The 20,305-nt window shown below is 39.9% G+C and overlaps 1 protein-coding gene across 1 annotated transcript in view; it reads right to left on the reverse strand.

The window, feature by feature from the left end:
- The window catches only part of CADPS (calcium dependent secretion activator), a gene marked incomplete at its 5' end in the record, with an annotated part of 515,169 nt that overhangs the window by 108,814 nt on the left and 386,050 nt on the right, over positions 1–20,305 (reverse strand). The window contains 4 exons of the mRNA XM_019626511.1: positions 1,064–1,205; positions 2,015–2,171; positions 8,418–8,524; positions 20,151–20,168. Of these exons, the coding sequence (XP_019482056.1) occupies positions 1,064–1,205; positions 2,015–2,171; positions 8,418–8,524; positions 20,151–20,168 (424 nt within the window). The remainder of the gene's footprint in view (positions 1–1,063; positions 1,206–2,014; positions 2,172–8,417; positions 8,525–20,150; positions 20,169–20,305) is intronic.

Raw genomic sequence — 20,305 nt, forward strand, 5'->3', positions numbered from 1 at the left:
GGAGAATCTAACAGGGCAAAGCTAATAGCAGGGTTTATTGAAGCTTTCGACTCATAACAGAAAATTATCTCTAGAGAGAATTCTCTCTCTGCTTCTCCAGAAAGGGGAGCCTGAGGCTGCCCCTTTGGCACCTTGACTCACAGCCCTCGTCTTTGCTGGGGAATGAAGGTGGCAAAGACATTTTCAAATAGGATCTAAGATTCACCAAGCAGTTATAGAAATTGCCAAATTCACAACTCACAGGATTTCCTGTAATTTGTCCTTTAGATCAACATTCTATTATAAAAAAGTGAGTACTATGGTCAAATATATTTAGGAAACTCTAGAATAAGCAGAGTTAAACAAGGTTCTGTATTACTATCTTCTCCCATTTTTCAATATACTGGTTTGCTTGTGGCTCTTCAGGAGATGAGGGTGGGGAGTGAATGAGTGGGGTATATAGTTTCCTAACCAGATTCGGCCTGAGTCCTTTCCTTGAGGTATGTCTCAAAAGCCTAGACCAGAGAATGGCGAACTACGGCTCACAGGCCAGTCTCCTGTTTTTGCAAACACAATTTTACAGGAACACAGCCATAAAACTGTCATTCCTTCACCTCGTGTCTATCGCTGCTTTAGCATGACAACAGCAGAGTTGACCTGTTGTGGCAGAGATCATGTAGCTTGAAAAGCTTAAACATTTATTATATGGACTTTTATAGAAAAAGTTTGCCGACCCCTTGCCTAAGACCCCTTTGGAACACTCTTTGAGAAATGTGAATTCCTAGGGATAACACCACTAGAGTAAGATACAGAGTACAACTATCACAGACAGGTTTCTATCCCTTTTTCCTTATTTATCTTCTGCAATAAAACAAAAATTTCATTTCATAAAACATTTCTCGATCTCATCCCCCCTCTGCTCTTTGGACCAGGAGGCTATGAGCATCATAGCAGGAAACACGTACAGTGTTTGCTCTCTGTCCATGCTACCAATAAAAACCATAAGACACCATTAATCCATTTCTGTATGACTCTCCAGCCATTTGCACCCAAACTCCGATGGTATCAAAAGAGGTTTCCTTACTTGACTGGTTCCCATGACTCCCGCTCAAAGCCCCTGTGAATGGATTGTGCAATTGAGGACTCCATCAAATCCACATATCTAACCACAAGTGGGGCGAACAGGTCCTGCAGATGCTTGTGAAATTTTCCATTGCACAAATTATCTAGAACAGACAAGCAAAATTTCGGTAAGAACCCACAGTTGCTTTGTCAGCATACAACATACACATAGAGAAGATTGTCTTCTACATTAAATGCACTGCTTCTAAGAGAGCACCCCGTCCCCCCAAAGAAAGAAAAAGAAAAAAGAAAAAGAAAAAGTAAGAAAAAGAGCAGGAAATAAACTACATGAACAGCATCAAAGTTTATGCTTCAATCTGTATGGAAGGAAAATGGAATTAAAAAACATTTTACCCATTGGTATTGCTCTTCTCAAAAGGAAAAACAATCACGCTTCTTGACAAACAACAAAATAACAGGTGACACTGTTTTTCAGGTTTTCCTTGCACCCACTCCCCTTCCTCCCATTATGTTACCGTTCTCTGTAGAATATTCTCCTCCTCCTTTGGTTCACCATGCTCCCCGCGAAGGAAGGTCTACTGAATGGCTATTACTGTTGTAAGGTACTCGGAAATGCTCCTGGTGTTACTTAGCTAGAAATTGTTTTTCATCTAGAAAGCACCTTTAGATCAAAATTGTAAAATCTGAAGGGGTTAAGTTAATTAGCTTGTTCAAGAGCAACCCACCCTTCTGACACTGCCCTTGGGTTCTGCGGCCTGGTTAAGAGAGGGCTCCCTGTCACGACACGCTTGTTGGAAGACACTATCAGCTGTAAGTTTGTTTCCTTTTGAATTAATAATAAAACTATGAAGAACTATGTCCATCCTATAGTCTGCCTGGGATAAAAATGTTTTAGCAATCTGCTTATCTGTACACTACATAGGAAAGTCAAAAAGTCAAAGATGATACATACAATCGGTACGCAGGAAATCATTCAGCAGCTGAAACAGTGGGAAACTGTCCCATGTGTCTGGGGGCTGCACCTCTAAGGCTGCATCCATGTCCACCGCAAAGAGTGACAGGAACGTCTCAGCGTGCTCCACCATCAAGTCTGACCACCACGCAAAAGCCTTCAAAATGTGGCAGAAAAACAACAGACAAAGAGGCAATGAGCTTCTCTCTCCGACATAAGATGGGAAGTCAAGCCCTCACTGTTCAAGGTTAATTGTGCATCCACTGGGGATTGGTTATTTTATTGTAAAGAGAACAGCATATTTGATACAATTGGGCCTCTAAGTGTCCCAAGGCACTGCTTTTCACGCTTCCAGGCCTGCCTTAGAAAGTCTTTATTCTGACCCACTGGCCGGAGGATGCAGCTGTAGAAGTGACAGACGTGGAACTTCTGTTCAATTTACAATAACTCAGTATGCTTTGGGTCATGCTCTTTATCACTGTTGGTAGCTAGTTCTTGCTCTAAGGTATTCAAATTTGGGAGTTTCTTCACTGTGTTTATGGGTTTTCTGCTGGTCTAACTTGAAAATTTGCAGCGATTGTTCACTTACAGCTACACATCTGGGGGCTTAATTGTCTACGGTCTCATACAAACTCAGTGACTTGTGTTTCCCTACACATTGGAAATGTTACTCCTATTCATACCAAGGCAAAGGAAACCACTGTTGCAATTGTCACAAAACTTTTGAGTCAAAATCTCTTTAAGCAGGGAGCTTCTGGTTTTGCATCCTGTCTGTAGGAAAGATCAGACGTATGCTAGGAAACACTCAGTCAGATGAGGACTTACTTTTCTGAGGACTGCACACATATGTACATTGAAAACCAAAAAATATCAGTGAAGTAACTCATTTTCATGCACGTGGGTCCTTGGAAATCATTGTGCAGGGTCTCAGGGGCGACATTCACATCAGACTGGGCCAGATGTGAATGCAATTCAAAGGCATGCATGCATGTTGACTATCATTTCTGGCAGGGAGCATGCACAATGAGTGGCAGTGCCAACAGGCCCTCTTTTGCTGATTTCAAAGACAGCAATAAAATAAAAACAAATCGCCAGCCCCGGCTTGTCCCCCACCTCCCCACTAGATGCTGTAAAGTATTTACATTGGAAACACTTTCCGGAGCATTCACTGAAAAAAGATGGAAGGCGTTTGGAAACATGAAAGATGATTATGGAAATAATTCCATAAGTGAAAGTGTTTGTTCAATAGCCAAGCTCTTCTGTGATCTATTGATATTTGGGGGATATTCTAACAGCCACTAGGAGGCAGAGCAGTGGTCCACCTCTCTTCTTTCATGAGATTTCATTTTACTTACTTCTCCTTTATCAACATGTGGCTGGTTTGCAAATTAAATGGAAAAAATCAAGTCATGGACTATTCTGCAAGGTCAGCTTGGCTGGAAATAGACACCTGCTGTTTCCATTTTAAGTTACAATAAAACCTCACTGATTCAGAGTAATGGGAGTGGAGACATGCTAGTTTGTCAGCAGACAAGCCTAAACTATTGGGTTTCCTAAAAAGAGATACTTGCTGCTTTCAAATGCAGTCCGTGCTTGGGCATCAAAGTAACATGTACTCACTGGTTATCATACGAATGTATCATAAATGTATAATTAATAAAAATGTCTAATAATTGTAGAAATTGACATATAAATTGAAGTCAAAGACACAGAAGGTTTAATTTCACAGATCCTTGGGAAAAGTTGTAAGAAGAGCCTTTAGGATTTTCAGAGAAAGTTGAGATCATGTCAAACATTTTACTTAAGAAAAGTTCAAAGAGCCATATATGCAATTGAATTGTCACAAATTTGAAGTGTCTGGGTCTGAATCGATGAGGTTTTATTGTAGTTTTACCACCTGGGGATGAGAGCCCTGGGGCTTGGGCCTTGCTGTACTGGCTCCCTTGCTAAATCCAGCAGACACAAAAACCCTCCAGCCCACCCCTGAGCTCTCCCAGCCACCTGCCTTCTAAATATTGGAACTTGCTGGAGCCCCACTCCCACCCTCAACCCTATATGGAGGGCTGACTCTCGTTAGTCCTGACGCAGGATATTTTTAAAATATACAAAGGCACACCAAATGTTGGCACTTATTCTTTAGTTATTTGATTAACTTTACATGTTCAGGGTGAGTCTAAGAAAACAGTTATTGGGGAGACTGAATTGCCTTCCCAGGCATGATTTGTTCTAGGAAGAAAGGAAAAAAACAAAACAAAACAAAACACCAGCCCTAAATGCCTGAAATTGAAAATGTTTTTGCCCAACCTCATACCTAGTTCTTACCAGCTTTATTTAAAAATTGCAAACCAGAGAACATCAGAAGCACTCACTTCTACTATATACGGAGAACTTCGTCCCTCATTGGAACTTAATAAATGATTGAGCAACTGTCTATAGTTGTGGTGTTAATAATCATAGAGATAGGTAGCCCTACAAAGAACAAGGACTACTGTGTTATGAATGATCATTGTTGAAGTCTGGTAGAGGAACTTATAATTCTAGTGAACAAAGAGAATTTAAAGGCAGGGGTTGTAGGAGAAGTGAAGAACAGATCTATTTCTGTATACACAAGGTAATTCTTTTAGAACCTTAGAACCAAACCTGACTCTCTGAGAAGGAGAAAAAGATTATGTCAAGGGCAGTAACAACCAAAAAGCTGTATAATTTCAATTGAATAAACAGTCTGTGTGCCTGGATTGGGCATGGCTAGGCTTAAAAAATACTTTATTTTACGCTTGCTCAGACAGGGGAGTGCTAGTTTTGTACGTGAGCTAACTCAGTGTTGTGGGCATCTAAAGTCTTTAAAATCTTTTCCAAAGACAGTAAAAAGTTATACTTTGGCTTCTAAATACTTACCCAGTACTTTTCATTACTTAAAGGCAAAGATGTATGCTTCAGAGGTACAGTCAACCACACTGAGCACACTGTATCTTTTGTACACAAATTACATGTATATATGTACCCCTCCATATACCACAATACATATATACATATACATACATATACATAGAGAGAGAGAGAGATTGGGAAGGTGAAGCAACAATACATTAAGGCATAATCCGTGTGTGTCTGTGAATAACTTATTCCCTGAGAGTAGAATTAAGCTGCAATTAAGAGATAAATGTGACAACTGCTACCATACTCTGATGTGTTTTTATATGATGTATTCATAGCTGAGAAGTTTTCCACTTGGGACATTTAATTACTTTGTATAGGAATTAACAATGGCTTTAAGGATTATTGTTTTTTGGTGGAAGAGGCAAATCTGTTTGTCACTTTCATTTGTGTGGTGCCATCAAACAGCATTGCTACACAGCCAAGATTTAGTGATTCTCTAGAGCTCATTGAGCACCCAGAGAATATGGCAGTGAGTATTGGGCGGTAGAAAAAATTTTCATACTTCCTCCATTTGGCAGCAAACCTCATCTTGTTTTAGTGTGCCAGGGCATATTCTACCTCTTCGTCTGTAGCCAGGGGGTCTTGACCCAGACATATACTGGAGTCATCTGGGCAGTTTTAAAAATGACCAATCCTTGACCCCTCTGCATGAGACTCTGATGAATTGAGTTGGGGTGAGACGTGGGCATCAGCAAGTTTTAAGAGCTTCCCAGGTGACTGCGATCTGTAAGTGAATGATGAGAACAGGAGGTGGTGCTTTTCTGGACACCCCATCTTGAAAGGAGCCCACTCACCTTTCAATATTTTCTGTCTACATCAGTCATGTGGTACTTTCCACATAGGTTTTGTCCTTTTCATGATCACGTATCCATATATTTTGCTTCCTCAGCAATTTGTCTCTAATAATACAACAGCCAAGCTTTGTTGGGTGCTTTCTCTGTGCCAGGCATAATACCAGATGCTTTACTTAATATGGCCTTCCATCCTAACAACCACCATCTGAGCTATATTCTATTATTATCTTCAATTCACAGGATAAGAGAGGTTAGGTAACTAGGTAGATCGCAATTCAAACTCGAGCTTCTCTGGCACAGAACCCAAGCTCCTGGCCACTCTACCTTCTGTTGCTTGAAGGTCAAGATATACCTCCTTGTTCTTCAAAAAAAGCACAGAGGCAGTTGTTTCAATGCTCAGCAGATAGGTGGCTTTTGATTGGTTGAGTAATGAAATTTTGTGATTGGGTAAATGATTAATTCAGGAACTAATCCTGTACATTTACCTAAAAGCAAACTGGGTCTCCAAATTTCAAAGTATTCTCAAGTTTTCATTTCTAACTTCTAAAGTTAGTAAATGAAAATAGAACTGAATTTATTTCTATCCTATTTACTTACCCTGAATAGTTTTTGAATATGTAAGATTAAAATATTTTTATGAAGATAGTTACAAGGGCAGTCTATGGCGATGATTAACAGTGAAAGAGTGCTTTTTGGAAAAGTGAAAAAAATGTCTTCTTTGGAATGTCAACTTTCCTTTGGCACCCCTTTGAATAATTTGGGAAAATATCCTTCCTTTCTTAGCTTACAGTAACCTCAGAAAATAGGTTATAATCAAGTATATCTGTCATTTCTCTTCTATGATTAACTTAAAAGCACAATTGTGACTGTGGAAAGCCATTTTCTTTGTATCCATGTCTTCAAAAAATTGGTCTGTCATTGTGGGAAAAGCCTTAATATCCAAATAAGGGGAGGGCAGGCCCCCTCCATGTCTCTAGAGACAATTTTGTGGATACTCAGAAAGAACATACTTACCATCATTTGAACCCCAAATACTCCCAGTCTGAAAAGACCATCATATAGGATAGAGTAGAAAACAATTCTAACCTGCATTCATTTTATGTCTGCAGGTTAGTTCTAGGTTTCTATGTTTGGAGGGTACTGATTTGGCCCTTCCCCTCACTCCTACCTGCACATCACTGGGTAGAGAGGGAGTGTTAGACCCACCTCAAGTGGTCTTCACCCCATTCTTCAGATGGTTTGGGGGAAAATAATGATTCTGTGGTGCTCTCTCTCTATATAAATACTGTATATATGATTCACAAAGAGACAGTCGTAGGTAGAGGAAGATTAGTATCACTGGCTAGCTACTGGTTACTATGCTTGGTACTCATCTGTTGTAATAAAGGTAAGTATAGACGGACATAGGAAACTATGACAGGCTAAGGACAGAAAGAACCAAGGCAGGTAGGAGGCGTGTGTCGGGATGTAACTGCAGTTGTTGTTAGGTATATCAATCGCTTCATGCACGCACAGGAGAATCACCCCACATTTACCCTGCCGTGGAGGGCCACCCATGTCACAAGCAGTCCACCAGAAGTTGCTGTTACATTCCTTGGGTCAGTGTTAGGAAGCAGGAGCACCCGGGAAAAGTCCCATTAGAAGACATGGTACTGGAAGGGCATGCACAGACTATGATAGCAGGTGGCTGGCTCATTCGGTTTAGTCACATACCTCTTTCCCCTGCCACGATCAGCCAAGAGTGAGTGGAACAGTAGAAAAACAGGGAGGAAATTTAAATATGCAATCAGGCATTATTCGGGATGATTGGATTTATGGTGTGTTATAGATTAGTTAACTGTACCGTCAATTTTCATTTAATCATGGGAATTATCATTTCAGGTGCATAAGAAATTACTTTTATGGAATGTCTGTTCTTCCCTTTTTGCTGTAGAGTTGACTGGAGACAGCAATTTTCAAAATGTTATTTTGAGAGATATGATTTTAAATTTCAGTTTTGCAGTAAACAGTGATATAACAGTTTGACCATAATGGAACCTTGGAATCTTTTCTTGGAAGGGTTGGGTTGTTTGGGATTTGGTTTGCCTTAAAATCCCTTGGTTTACAATTATTATCAAAATGATCATTTTGACAGTGGTTTGTAAAAAAAAAAAGTTAGCTGAATTTGTTTAGGTGTCTGTTGAAGAATTGACAAGTTAAACAACACAGAATAATTCACTTCTGTCACTGCATTTAGCAACCCAGATCACCTAAGGTTAACAAATGAAGACTCAAGTGCAAGCAGAATAAGTTACAGAGATAAATCCACGGCCTGCGACACAATAAAATAAATAAAAACAACAGTGGCAGCCACAAAAACAACCACAAAAGACCCAAAAGTATTCCATGTGCTCTGGACAATAACCCTGTGCTGCTCAAATAATACCTTTAAAATACACTCACCTCTTTTGCTGGTTGCTAGAAATAGCTGAAAAGTTAAGCTGATGCGTACAACCTGCAGTCACTTTTTGGTTGTTTTAAACAACCTCCCACAGGCTTCTCCTTACCAAGCTTCCACTTTGTCTTTGCAAGGCCAGTTAAAAGAAAATGGGTGTTAAGGCATGTTATTCACCACGTGGCCAGTGGGATGGGTTCTGCCACCTCAGGGAGCGACCCCCCAGCACACCACTCACCTCTGCGTGGTGCTCTTCGTTCTGCTGAAGAACTTCAATGACTAGTTCAGCAAGACGGATTGTGTCTTCGAGCTTTTTGGCAGGCGTGATTAACCGGCCTACATTTTCTGTAGTACAAGAATTTGTGTTAAAATTCAGTGAAAGCGGCAGGCTAGTTTTGTGGCCGGTAGCACCAGTGGGTAAGAAATTTCGAATAGTTACCAATTTTTTAAAAAGTTTCATGCAGATGTTAAGAGCCACATAATTCGTCGTGAGCAAACCATAAGCCAGTTTATTATTATCACCATCATCATTATCATACATAGGAAGAAAAAGCAGTGCTCCAGCTTCAAATTTGCATATTAAGCCATCTTGTCTATGACAGCCCATTTCAAATTTTGTGACATTTTGTACACATGTTCTTTAAAGACAGCATAAATGTACTATCTTCCATCACTCTCTAGACTGTGTCCGTGCTACCTGAAGTGGGAAGAAATAACAGAAGCTTAATCTTGATTGCTGCTATATCTGTTTCCTGGATTTGTCCCTAAACATTTCATACTACAGCATTGTTTTTCATTACAGGTCTGCAAGTTTAACAGGTATTGGAATGTTCATTTTAAAAAAGCAGAGTCAAAGGTCTGGCTGTTTCAAGTTGTTCAGGGTGGAGACTGAAAATTAATGGACATTCCTGGGCCATTAGGTAGAAAGCAGAATCAAATTACTGAAAAGGGTATTGGGGCTATGCTATTGGATGAGGTGATGGTAGTTTGTGCTTCTGGTTGGTACAATTGGAATTTTATCAGTTAGGTGGCAATAACGTACTCAAGATTTTTCTTTGTTTTTAGTGTCTATTGTGTTGGATGGGTTGTGTTTTTACCTGACTGCAGAACAAACTGAACCCTGGTTTATGTTGCATCCTTTATAGAGCTGAATTCCTGAATGTTTGGCAATGTCATTATGTCACCCAAAATTACAAACATTTCTTTCCTTGGGAAAAAGAGGAATATTTAAAATATAAAGGTTTGTTTAACCAATGTAATTGCCTGGATTCAACCAGTTTGAACTCACAGGGGATCTTGTATTTCATGTTTAGACCCCTTCAAACCTTGAAGCCTCAGCATCATTTGGAGCCCATGGGTATAATGACAAGAAGGATTATTTAGCACAATTCCACAGGTAGGTATATATTGCACAAAAAGATTCCCCAAATTTATTTTCATCTATTCACCTGAAGCTGATATGTTTTGGCTTCAGGATTTTTCTTGCTAGAGAAGATTACTTAACGCTTCACAGGAAGGTTTGTTGTTGTTGTTTTGTTTGTTTGTTTGTTTTTGCTTTTGTTTTGAGGGGCGTGTTAAACAAAATCATAAAAGATTGCACATTTACAAAAAAAAATGTGCCTCATGATTTTCTCTTTGTACATTTGTTAGATAGGCAATGAATATATCAGATGATTAGTAATTTAGGATTTAATAATGAAAAACAAGTTCAGCCACTCTGGGGCACAGGGAACTAAGAGTGCTGGGTGGGACTGCATAAGGTTATCGAGGTGTTGAAAGTTTCAGTCCAACAAGGCGTGATGACTGGTATAAAATTGGACTTTCGGTATTCAGGCCAATGGAAAGCTCCGTGGTCTCTGTTATGCTCAGGTGGAAATGTGTCTGGATATGGTTAGGGCATGAAGGTGGGAGCTATGGGGGACATAAAGATGCAAATCAGGCAGTGACTATCCAACACTCAGAGTAGAGAGATGTGTGGGGTTCAGGGGCTGACAATTCATTGCCTAGACCAGAGCGATAAGTGTTTGAAGAAATAATGAGTGATTTCTGTGCTTTCGGGGCACCTGACCTGTTTATAATTCCATAAATGGACTATCATAATTTCATTAGTTGACTTTCAGGCATTTCTACAAACATACTGTGTATATATGTTTGGGTAATATGTGTAGAGTGAGGTACTTGCATTTTGATAGTAAATATGCATACGCTATTATTTTTTATTAGTTGATACATTTACACATCAATTTGCAAATTCCTCATCCTATGCTTATTACCCATTCGACACATACACCCACATACACACATCACACACTTACATACATTTTCTAGTAACCAGACAGGCCTGCACATTAATACAAATCTGCAAGAAATCCCACTTGGGGCACATCTTTGAAATCTCTTGCTTTAAAAATAGAGAGCATTGTCCTTTTGGATAGAATACTCGCCAAATCTTGGGGAATTCTAGTTGTACATGACATATCATGTAGAAATGAAGTAATTCCCACTAACATTTCTATGCATTTTTACTTAAAAAGTCTGAATGCTTTTTATGTTTGGAGAAATCCAAGATGCTTAAGCTAGGACCACCTGAAGATTTGTTTTAATATGCAGTACTCTTAGATTGAGTACAATATATATAGATAGATACACATAAAGTGTATATGTGCACACAGCCATTCTGTGAGTGTGTGCACATGCACACAGACACGTGTATGCTTGATGTATATATACAGACAGTATGTTTAATAAAACCTTTTGCAATTTTACTTTAACATGCAACCATTAAAGTAAATAGGTTAAGAATCCTTTACTCTAGCAAGCTTGATCTTCCAATTAACCCATGTAGCCAGACTTTCATTTACTATTAATTAGCTGCAATTCCATTATCTGGAGATCAAGCCACTTTATTGAGACATAACACTATTTTCCTCTTCATTTGCATAGCTAACTTACTAGCTAAATGGCAAAAATGGTACTAAGAGCGAGTTCTCTAAGATGTTGTCTTTAAAGAAAATATGGTGCAAAATCCTGTAGCATCTCCTCCCTCTCCCCAACAGAGGTCAAGGAGAAATTTGTGCATAGAAATTATTTTTTTTGTCCCTTCTGTCTCAAAATGTATTGCAATAGTTCTATCACCCAATCTTGTACTAGCTGGAGCACTGACAAAGAGGAACTACAAATACAGTATATTTAGTAAATATTTCATACAACAAAATTGAAGCTCATAACATGTAAAAAATCTTCATGCAAAATGTTATGCAACAACAATGTTATTTTGTGCTGACATTGAGATTTGAAAATGTGCATATGTCAGACATAGCTAGACAAAAAATAAATGTGGACATTTGGAAATAAACGGTCTCTTTTGGATCTCTCAAAACCTACAATGTCAAACTTGAGAGCCTGAGCCTCAGCTTAGTATTCCAAACCAAAATAAAATTTCAAGAAGAAAAATGAACAGGGAAGCAAACTAAACTAGAAAGCTGCTGAGTAAAGGAATGGTAGAAGTTTACAGTACTTGATTTTGGCCTAGGAAAGCCTTTGAGCCTCTGATATAACAAGCTGGTCTGCATTTGGGTGGGTGGAGGAGGCCCAGGAGGTGATGGGGGAGCTGCTCAGGTAGGTGAGGAGAGACAGTAAAAAAGTAAAGAGACAGACAAAGTGACTTTCACGAAGAGTGACAAGTAAGATGACTAACTCAGAGAACAACCAAACAAGTAAAAATGATAAAACACAAATGCAGGACTGCTGCTTTCTCGGCGTTTCTGCAACATAGCAGAGGTGTGACATTGTTTGACAAGGAACGGGACTATACTGTTACTGGCATCACCAGCACTACCCTACAGAGATACTCAGAGGCTGAATGCAAATACTGGATGCCTTTTTCCAGATAGACAGATACACATGAATGATGGTGGCAGGGTCATTGACCGAAAGAAGATACACTTTTGTACAATAAAGAACACCTATATGTTAACAGCGGCATCCTCTTTCCAGACGACCAGAAACAGAACCTGATATATTCGTAGTTGAAAGATCTGGCTTCTCACCCTCAATATGCTACTCCACTCTTGATGTAACCTTGCTCCTTCTACTTAAACCTCCCTATGCTTGACGTACCTTGCAGGGTTGCTGATAAGAGCAAATAAAACAATGCATGGGACAGATCTCTGTAAAGCCTAAGGTGCCTACAAATGTTTATTGGTCTCTCCAACATTGTGAAAAGGCAGGAATTAATTGCTTTGCAAAAGCAGATGAAGGGCCGTTATTAGTTCAAGTGAGCTAGGGAATATTCTTGCTCCCTTGGTGGAATTTCAACATGTCAAAATCTGTCATTTTGGGAGAAAATGTGTGGTATCTGATTGTTTCCAGCTCATTTAATTATTTTCAATTTGGAATTCTTGTGGCTCTTATATTGTGGCTTGAATCATATATAAAAACTTGCCAGCTTATCAAATATGTTGCTTGCTATTCCAAATGTTAGAATACTGTAATCAGCACTTGACCCATCTGTCATGTGGTTTCCAATATCAGCACAGCAAACATCCTATAACAATAGCCTCTCCTTCAGTACAGGCACAGAGCGCTATCAGCTTCCACAGTTCTTTCTCTTTAATGAGTGTCTCATTAACCTTGGACCTGCTCCTTTCTAATAATTCTAGTTTATAAAGCAATCTGCATGGCGAGGGGGGACATACTCCACTGCCAAGTTTGCTTCTTGGTTTGCTTGAATTCTCAATTGGGAGAATGAATTTTACTGCAGGCTTATAGGAGATGGAATTCTAGTGACATTAATAAAAATACGAGAAACAAGGATAAATAAAATATTCTGGCAAAACTATCTATTAAAAGCAAAAGTTGATGAGATCCTTATCTTGTGGGACCGCTCAACATTTTGAACGCAGGACTACAACATGATTTACTAGTCTTCTCTCATTTAAATCTTTTGTTTGGGAAAGATTGTGTGTAAATAGAAGTTGGAAAAAACAGTTTTACATGACAGCCATGGAAAGGAAGGCAATGGCTGATACTTTCTTTATGAAAAAGCACTCCACATTTTAAGTTAGTAAAAATTGGTTTTCCACCTACAGTTGTGTGAAAGTTAGGTACATCTCCGATAACTCATTTTCCTGACTTTTTCAGTGAATATGTGTTACTCGAGTAAGCAGTTCTCCTGAAAACTCGTTCTCAGTGAGATAACTAAACCTGTGTAGAGAAACACAGGAGCTGGCGTTCACAAAACCATGCAATGTACCCAGTCTGATCCATAACTCGCGAGGGAGCAGATACACATTTCAGCTCAATGGGTCTTGATGAAAATTCGTAAAGGGAGTTCCTGCTGCCAACTGTCTGTCCAGAATTCTGACAGTGAGGTTTGCCACTATAGAAAAACAAGTTCCCTATTTTTTTCCCCTCACAGAGCAAAACAAAAACATCATACCTAGGTTTCCAACTTTATTTACCCAATTACCATTGCTCATGTTTACACAATTAAATCTGCTTGGCTGAGAGAGAGAGAGAGAGAGAGAGAGAGAGAGAGAGAGAGAGAGAAATGTGACTGCAGAAAAACCAAAAGAGAATTCCTCTACATGCTCAGCCAAGCCAAGGAAGAGATGCATCCAGGAGCGAGAGACACTCCAATTAGCCCTTAAATAACCTGACCATCTCTGGTTCCAGCGAGTGAATTGCCAGGCTCTGAAATATCACAGGAGAGATGAATATGGTTGATGGGAAGCCCACTTATTACCAAGTTCCAATCTATTGATGAATCGCTGAAGATGCCAGTGTTTGTATATGCTATTACTGAAAATAACTAGCCTGTGGCAATTTGCTATGATTTGGGGCCAGGGTGGATAAAAGCTACAGTAGAAGGAGAAAACTAAGCAGAGCCACACCATGCTTTTCCAGAGTCCCCTGCCTCCCTAAAATGATGGCTACAGGGACCATGCATTTAATGCATTACAATGGAACATAATTGCTGTAGTGGGGCTGTTGTATGTTACATATACTTGATCCTCTTGCATCTTTATCACTCCCTTTCAAAAGATTCCACCTCTAGGACAGTATAAAGTATATGATAATAAAGACTGCTGGATGAGTCATGGATAATCTTCTCTACTCTTTTCACTGCAGTTATCCTTGTGTCTTCTGTAAAGCATGTGTCTGAATCTGTCATACTCCTGCTCAAAGCCTGTAAGAGATCCCCTTCATAACAAGAGTTACGCCTTCATGTACCAAACAAGACAGTGCCTTCCCGACAAAGGCCCAACTCCTCAGCACTCATGGCTTTTAAGAATAGCAAATTATATACATGTTTGTCTCCCTCTGTGCCCAGTGAATGCTGTATTTCTAGGGGCTAGAACAGCGCCTGGTCCAGGGCAGGTCCTCAGATGTTAGTGGAAGGAAATCCTCAGTGGTCCTGCTCAACGCAGTGTTTTCATGAAAAAACAAATGCTCGGTGGCTGCAATATGCACACTCAGCAACTTTTATCTCTTACCCAAAGCCCCTGGTTACTTACCACATGCACAAAGCTGAACTGCTGAGTAGTAAACATTATAGCCCAAACTTCCAAACCAGAGAACAACTTTAAATTTCTTAATGCAATTTACAATGATTTAAGGTGACTAAAAAGACTTCTTATTTAAATGAAAATAAATTGTACTTCCAAGGAAGAAATGATGCTATTACGATATTTGTCTTCACTAATTTAGTGTCTTCGTATCCTGAGTCAGGATTTGTCCTTAAGAATGAGCTGCTGCATGTAAGAAAAGTGTGCGCAATTCCAGAGAGACACAGGAGTGTCTCTCTGCATGTGCAGTAACCTTCCTCAGGAAGATGGCCTCCTCTTCACTCCATGTGGCTCTGGTGGAAATGGCAAGCAATGGATCCAACAGGGGCAGTCACGTGAGCCAAGACAAGCCAACCACAGCCCTCCATGCCATCATGGGTATTAGGATGGGCTCAGGGATTAATATGGGACCCAAGCGTGCCAAAGAGACCTTTTTCTGGGATTGTATAGTTGCTTGGAGAAGAAAGCTCTTTTTCCTTTGGGGTTATTAGCTAGGATAAAAGCCCATTGCTATTTAAGGCCATGTTGCTCCCAACCTCCCTACCATGACCTCCACTCACATTAAAGAAGCCAGTTAGCAGTTGGAGGGATCGAACCACACTAAAATTCTTTATCCCTGAGTCCAGCTCCTCTGCGTATTTCCTAGCTCCGTTGGCCCCCAATTTTTTCTCTGCTTAAGTTATTTGAGGTATCATTATTATTATTATTATTATTATTATTGTTATTATTATTATTATTATTTTAGTTGCTTACTTTAGCTAGAATACTGATTAAATAGTACTCTAAAATATCCCCTGAGTCACCAAATAAGCTTTCATGTATGTGGCCACATGCTCTCTGGGACAGGATCTTGGGGCACCTGGAAGGATGATAAACAGAGGCAAACTCTTCAACAAGGCCAGGGGGCACCCTAGACAGTTCTTCTTGGGGAACCAGCCCTTGACCTCCATGATGTCCCCTCCTTGCAATACATCAAAGACCCTGGTCTAGGTGGAGTCCCACGCAGCGCCTTGCATTTCCCTTCACCACGGCCACCAGAATGGAATTCCTGTGTTATTCCCATGTTCTCTATTGTAAACTCCCTGGGGGTAGGGACCACGACTGCTTAGCTCATTGACCACTCCTCTGATGCCTGGCAGGGCTCCTGGAGTTTAGTGGGTGTTTAACAAATATGTGTGGAACTATACTGCAATGTTTTATTTTGAAATGAATGATAAAAAGATATATCCACTGCTTCCCATATTCCATTGACATCCAATTTACAACCCATGGGTGAGCAGCTTCTGCCTACCCTGGGGATTTGTTAGAAATGCAAGTTTCCAGGCCCTAGCCCAGACCTGAAACTCAGAATCTATGTTTTAACAAGATCTCTGAAATCAAATCATATGTCTATACTATATATTTGCATTTGGAAGTTTCCTTTTAAATAATAATAAACAAATAATAACGGACAATATAGGTAATGAGTGCTTACCATGCGCCAGGCAGTGTACTAAGAACTTTATCTAGAATATATGTTTTAATTGTTGCAACAGCCCTTTGGCGGAAGAACCATTATTTTGGTGTAACAAATTCTGAGTGCTCAGCCTGGTCCTGAGGTAGTGTTTTCTTGGAGCTGAATATATAGTATTCTACTATGTGGAAGCTGGACATCACAGCTTTCGTATTGGAAACTCAGGTCAGTTAACCGACTATGGGTGGGGCCATTATCCCTTGGCTGAGAGGTAAGGCAGCCTGGTGGGGTGAAGGCACCTGAATTGTGTGTAGGACCTCAGACTAGGATCCCCAACTGACCATCTTATTTAAAAACTGGCTGCTTTTTTCTATCCTGGTTGTCCTATCTGTCAAATGAATGTTTGGGATTGGATTATTGAGAAGCCCTTTTGGTCTTATAATTTTTACCCTCCTCACTTGTTTATAAAGTATAGATGAGGTACTAGTCTACAAAATAACTTGGGCTTGGAAATCCTGATTTATGCTTCACTGAAAGAAGAAGGATGAAAAGAGAAACATTCAGTCCCTGTGTAAGACATGAAGCATGAGGGGCAGCCGGTTAGCTCAGGTGGTTAGAGTGCAGGCTCATAACACCAAGCTTGCTGGTTCAGTCCCCACATGGGCCACTGAGCTGCGCCCTCCACAACTAGATTGAAATAACCACTTGACTTGGAGCTGATGGGTCCTGGAAAAACACACTGCTCCCCAATTAAAAAAAAAAAAAGACAATGAAGCATGAGATGGTCCTCATTTCAGAAGGGCCTGGGTGGGAACTGCCCTCACTGGTCCCTTGGGTGGGTGGCTCTACACTACACGTTCCAGTTTTACAAGCTTAGTTGTCTCTTCTGCTCCTTCAACTGGCCTCAGACCTGTAGGAAGTTTGACTGGAAATAGGGAAAGATATAGAACCCCAACCCTACAAAATCTGCTTGGAAAGCCTTTCGATGAATTTGACCTGCTTTAGATGGTTTCTGTCAATTTTAGACAGTTTTTGTGAATTATAGGGGAAAAAGTCCTCAGTTCTTTGGCAATCTCAAGGAATCTCAACTGCCCTCAGGGAGATTTCACAATGGAAAGTTTTGGGCAATAATTCTGGTCCCAGAAAGGACTGTTCTGGTTTTTGGTGTCTGACTGGTCTTACTGGATTAAAAGTTGCAGATACTTTTGAACTTATTCATTGAATAAATGGATATTGTCCAAGAGGTCACCACCTGGAAAGGCTGCATGGTGGGAAGAGAACAAAAAGCATGCTCTTTGAACTCTGAAAGGTCTGGGTTCAAATCCTGCTGCAGACATTCACTTATCTTCTCCAAATCTTAGCTCCCTCATCTGTAAAAGGGGCAATAATAAGGCTTCCTCTATGAAACTAAGGTAAAGATGGAATCAGATTCTTCCTATAACGTCCTGAGCACAGTGTCTGACCCCATGAGTGTGCGCTTGTGCTCTCTCTCTCTCTCTCTCTCTCTCTCTCTCTCTCTCTCTCTCTCTCTCTCATTTTGCAAATCCTTGGAATATTTCAAACTAAAATTATTTTATTTCAAGTTCTAGTGGAATTGTTTTGATGCTCAGGAAATTATGCAAGCAGTTAGCCAAGAATTGAAGCAAAATAGCAATAGTAGTGCAGACTTTCTCAAAGCTTGCTGGGTTCAGAATGTGTGATGGTTTAAATGGAAATATGTTTAAAATAATAAACTTATTTGCTGGAGTTATACCTTTTTTTCATAGAGTAGCAGCTTTTTGCATTTTTTGAGATGCTATAATTATACTGAACATTTAATTTCTAATAATGCCACCAGACGGAAGGCATCAGTCCACCAAAATGCCATCTGCAGAGTCCCATAGCCTCTGAAAGCATAGCCTGACTAAACGACTCCATAGTTGTTCATTTTCCACCCCAATTTGCACATGTAACTCCAGTGGTGTCCTGCCACCTCCATATTGTTGGTTTTGAATACCTATCCATATACTTGTGCTTAGGTCTCTCTGAGGAAATTGAAAAGGGAGTGGGAGGGTAAGAAAAATGATTTAAAGTTCAGGAAAGAAGTAATTATGATAAGGATTGTGATTGGGTTTTGCTCTGCCTGGAAGAAGCCTCAGACATACTAAACTTCAAATGCATCTCTGCTTTGACCTCCACTTTCAGGTCCAGTTTTACTCTATTCCACCTCCTTAGTCCTTTCTCTCCATCTTTGTCAGTATGATTTTACCGGAGTGCAAATCACCAAGTCATCCTTTGCCTAAAGAGCCTTTAATGGCTCACTATCAGCTTTGGAAGTGAGACTGGTGGAATATTTCCCTTGAAAAATCTATATGCATGCAAAAGTTGGCACAGGTTCCAGGTGAAGAAGCTTTGGACCATGAGATTACGGCCTTAACTCTGTGTTAGCAAGGCATACGAAGGGTTTGAGATGGAGCCTCCTACCTACGTTGCCATCATCAGCACCCATCACCGACATCATTTAATCCTGGTTTGCAACCACATTGAATCACAGAGTCATTAAGAGTGTGGCCTCTGCCGGGGCTCACATTCTGGCTCTACCGCTTATTCTTCTGGAAGTGTGTTATTTAACCTCCCTGTGCCTCAGTTTGCTCATCTCTAAAATGTGAATAATAGTAGCATTTACCTCATAGGGGGTTTTGAGGATTAAATGAGTTAATACATCTAAAGCAGTTAATAGTCATACCTGGTACATAATGCATATTGAATAAGAATTAGCTGGTTTTAGTAGCTATACACTTTTATGCATTTGCACATGTTACTCTCTCTAGGATGCCTTGCCACTTTCCAATCCCAGCTACCTTTCACTGATTCTAATTCATCTTTCAAGATGCAGTTCAATCTCAACACCCTTGTGAAGATTTCCATGGCTTTTTGACAATGTCTTCTTATACATAATTCTACCGATCAGCGTTGCTGCATGCTTAATTTGTAATTTATACTTATGTACCCATTTGCACATATGCTACATAAGGTTAACAGCTGTTTCCCTCTTGTTTACATAGTCCCTGGTTTTTACCACTGTACCTGGCACATGGTAGGCTCCCACTAAACACTTGTCTAATGAATGAATGAGTAAATGAATGAACGAATGAATACCTCCTCTTCCAGGGAGAGAAAGGCATGTGTATGGTTCTCGAGTCTTCAAATCCTTATTGCCAGCCTGGTGCTTGGCATGTGTTCAAAAACACTTTCTGAATTGATCAGAAATACATTCAACTTTGGTTCAAAGAAATATGTTTAACTTTGATTAAATGAAAATGATCCTTTAGACCTCAAAAACAATCATCAATACTGTATATTTATTAAAGTTTTCATTTAGAGCTTTCCTCAGAATGTGCTCAGAAGACTTGGGACTACACAAGAAGAAAAAGTCCAAAGCCAGAGAACTTTCTAAGAACTTCCATCTCATGAAACCTCCAGCAAGGGCCCCCCGTATCCACCCTGCGTCCTGCCTCGTCATATGATACACACAAGAACAGCACAAACACAACTTCTCTCTGTCTTGGCTTATAGACATTCATCAAAAAACATAAACTTTTCAGTAGGGTAGAAAACAGAAAAAGGAAATGAAAACAAAAAAGGAAGATTAGTTTGGTTCAGTAACTATTTTTAAAAAGCACATGAGGCCAAATCACAGGAATCCTGAAACCAAAGATGAAGTTCTGCAGCAACCCAAAATTCCGTCCCTTCAAAGCTTGTGCTTCTACAGAAATCCTACTCGATAAAGGTCACCATCTAATGGGCATGAGGTATATTTAGACAGCACAAATTAACTCCTTAAGTATTATTGCAACTCCACATCAGTCTTTGGGAGTACATACGTTAAGGAGCTATTAGAAAACAAAAACAAAAACTAAATATAACTCAACAGTCCTGATAGTTTATAATGCATATACAGTTGGTTCACCTGCGTCCTTTTGATTCTCTATTTGAAAGAGAGAGCACAACGAGGAGAAAAGAGAGAGAGAAAAACAAGAACACATATGCAGGATTAATGAGCAAGTGGACCAAAATGCCCCCCACTTATATGTGACACATGATATTGGAAGAAAAGGTTGCCCT

The sequence above is a fragment of the Hipposideros armiger genome, unplaced genomic scaffold, assembly GCF_001890085.2.
Source record: "Hipposideros armiger isolate ML-2016 unplaced genomic scaffold, ASM189008v1 scaffold_681, whole genome shotgun sequence".
Taxonomy (NCBI): Eukaryota; Metazoa; Chordata; class Mammalia; order Chiroptera; family Hipposideridae; genus Hipposideros; species Hipposideros armiger.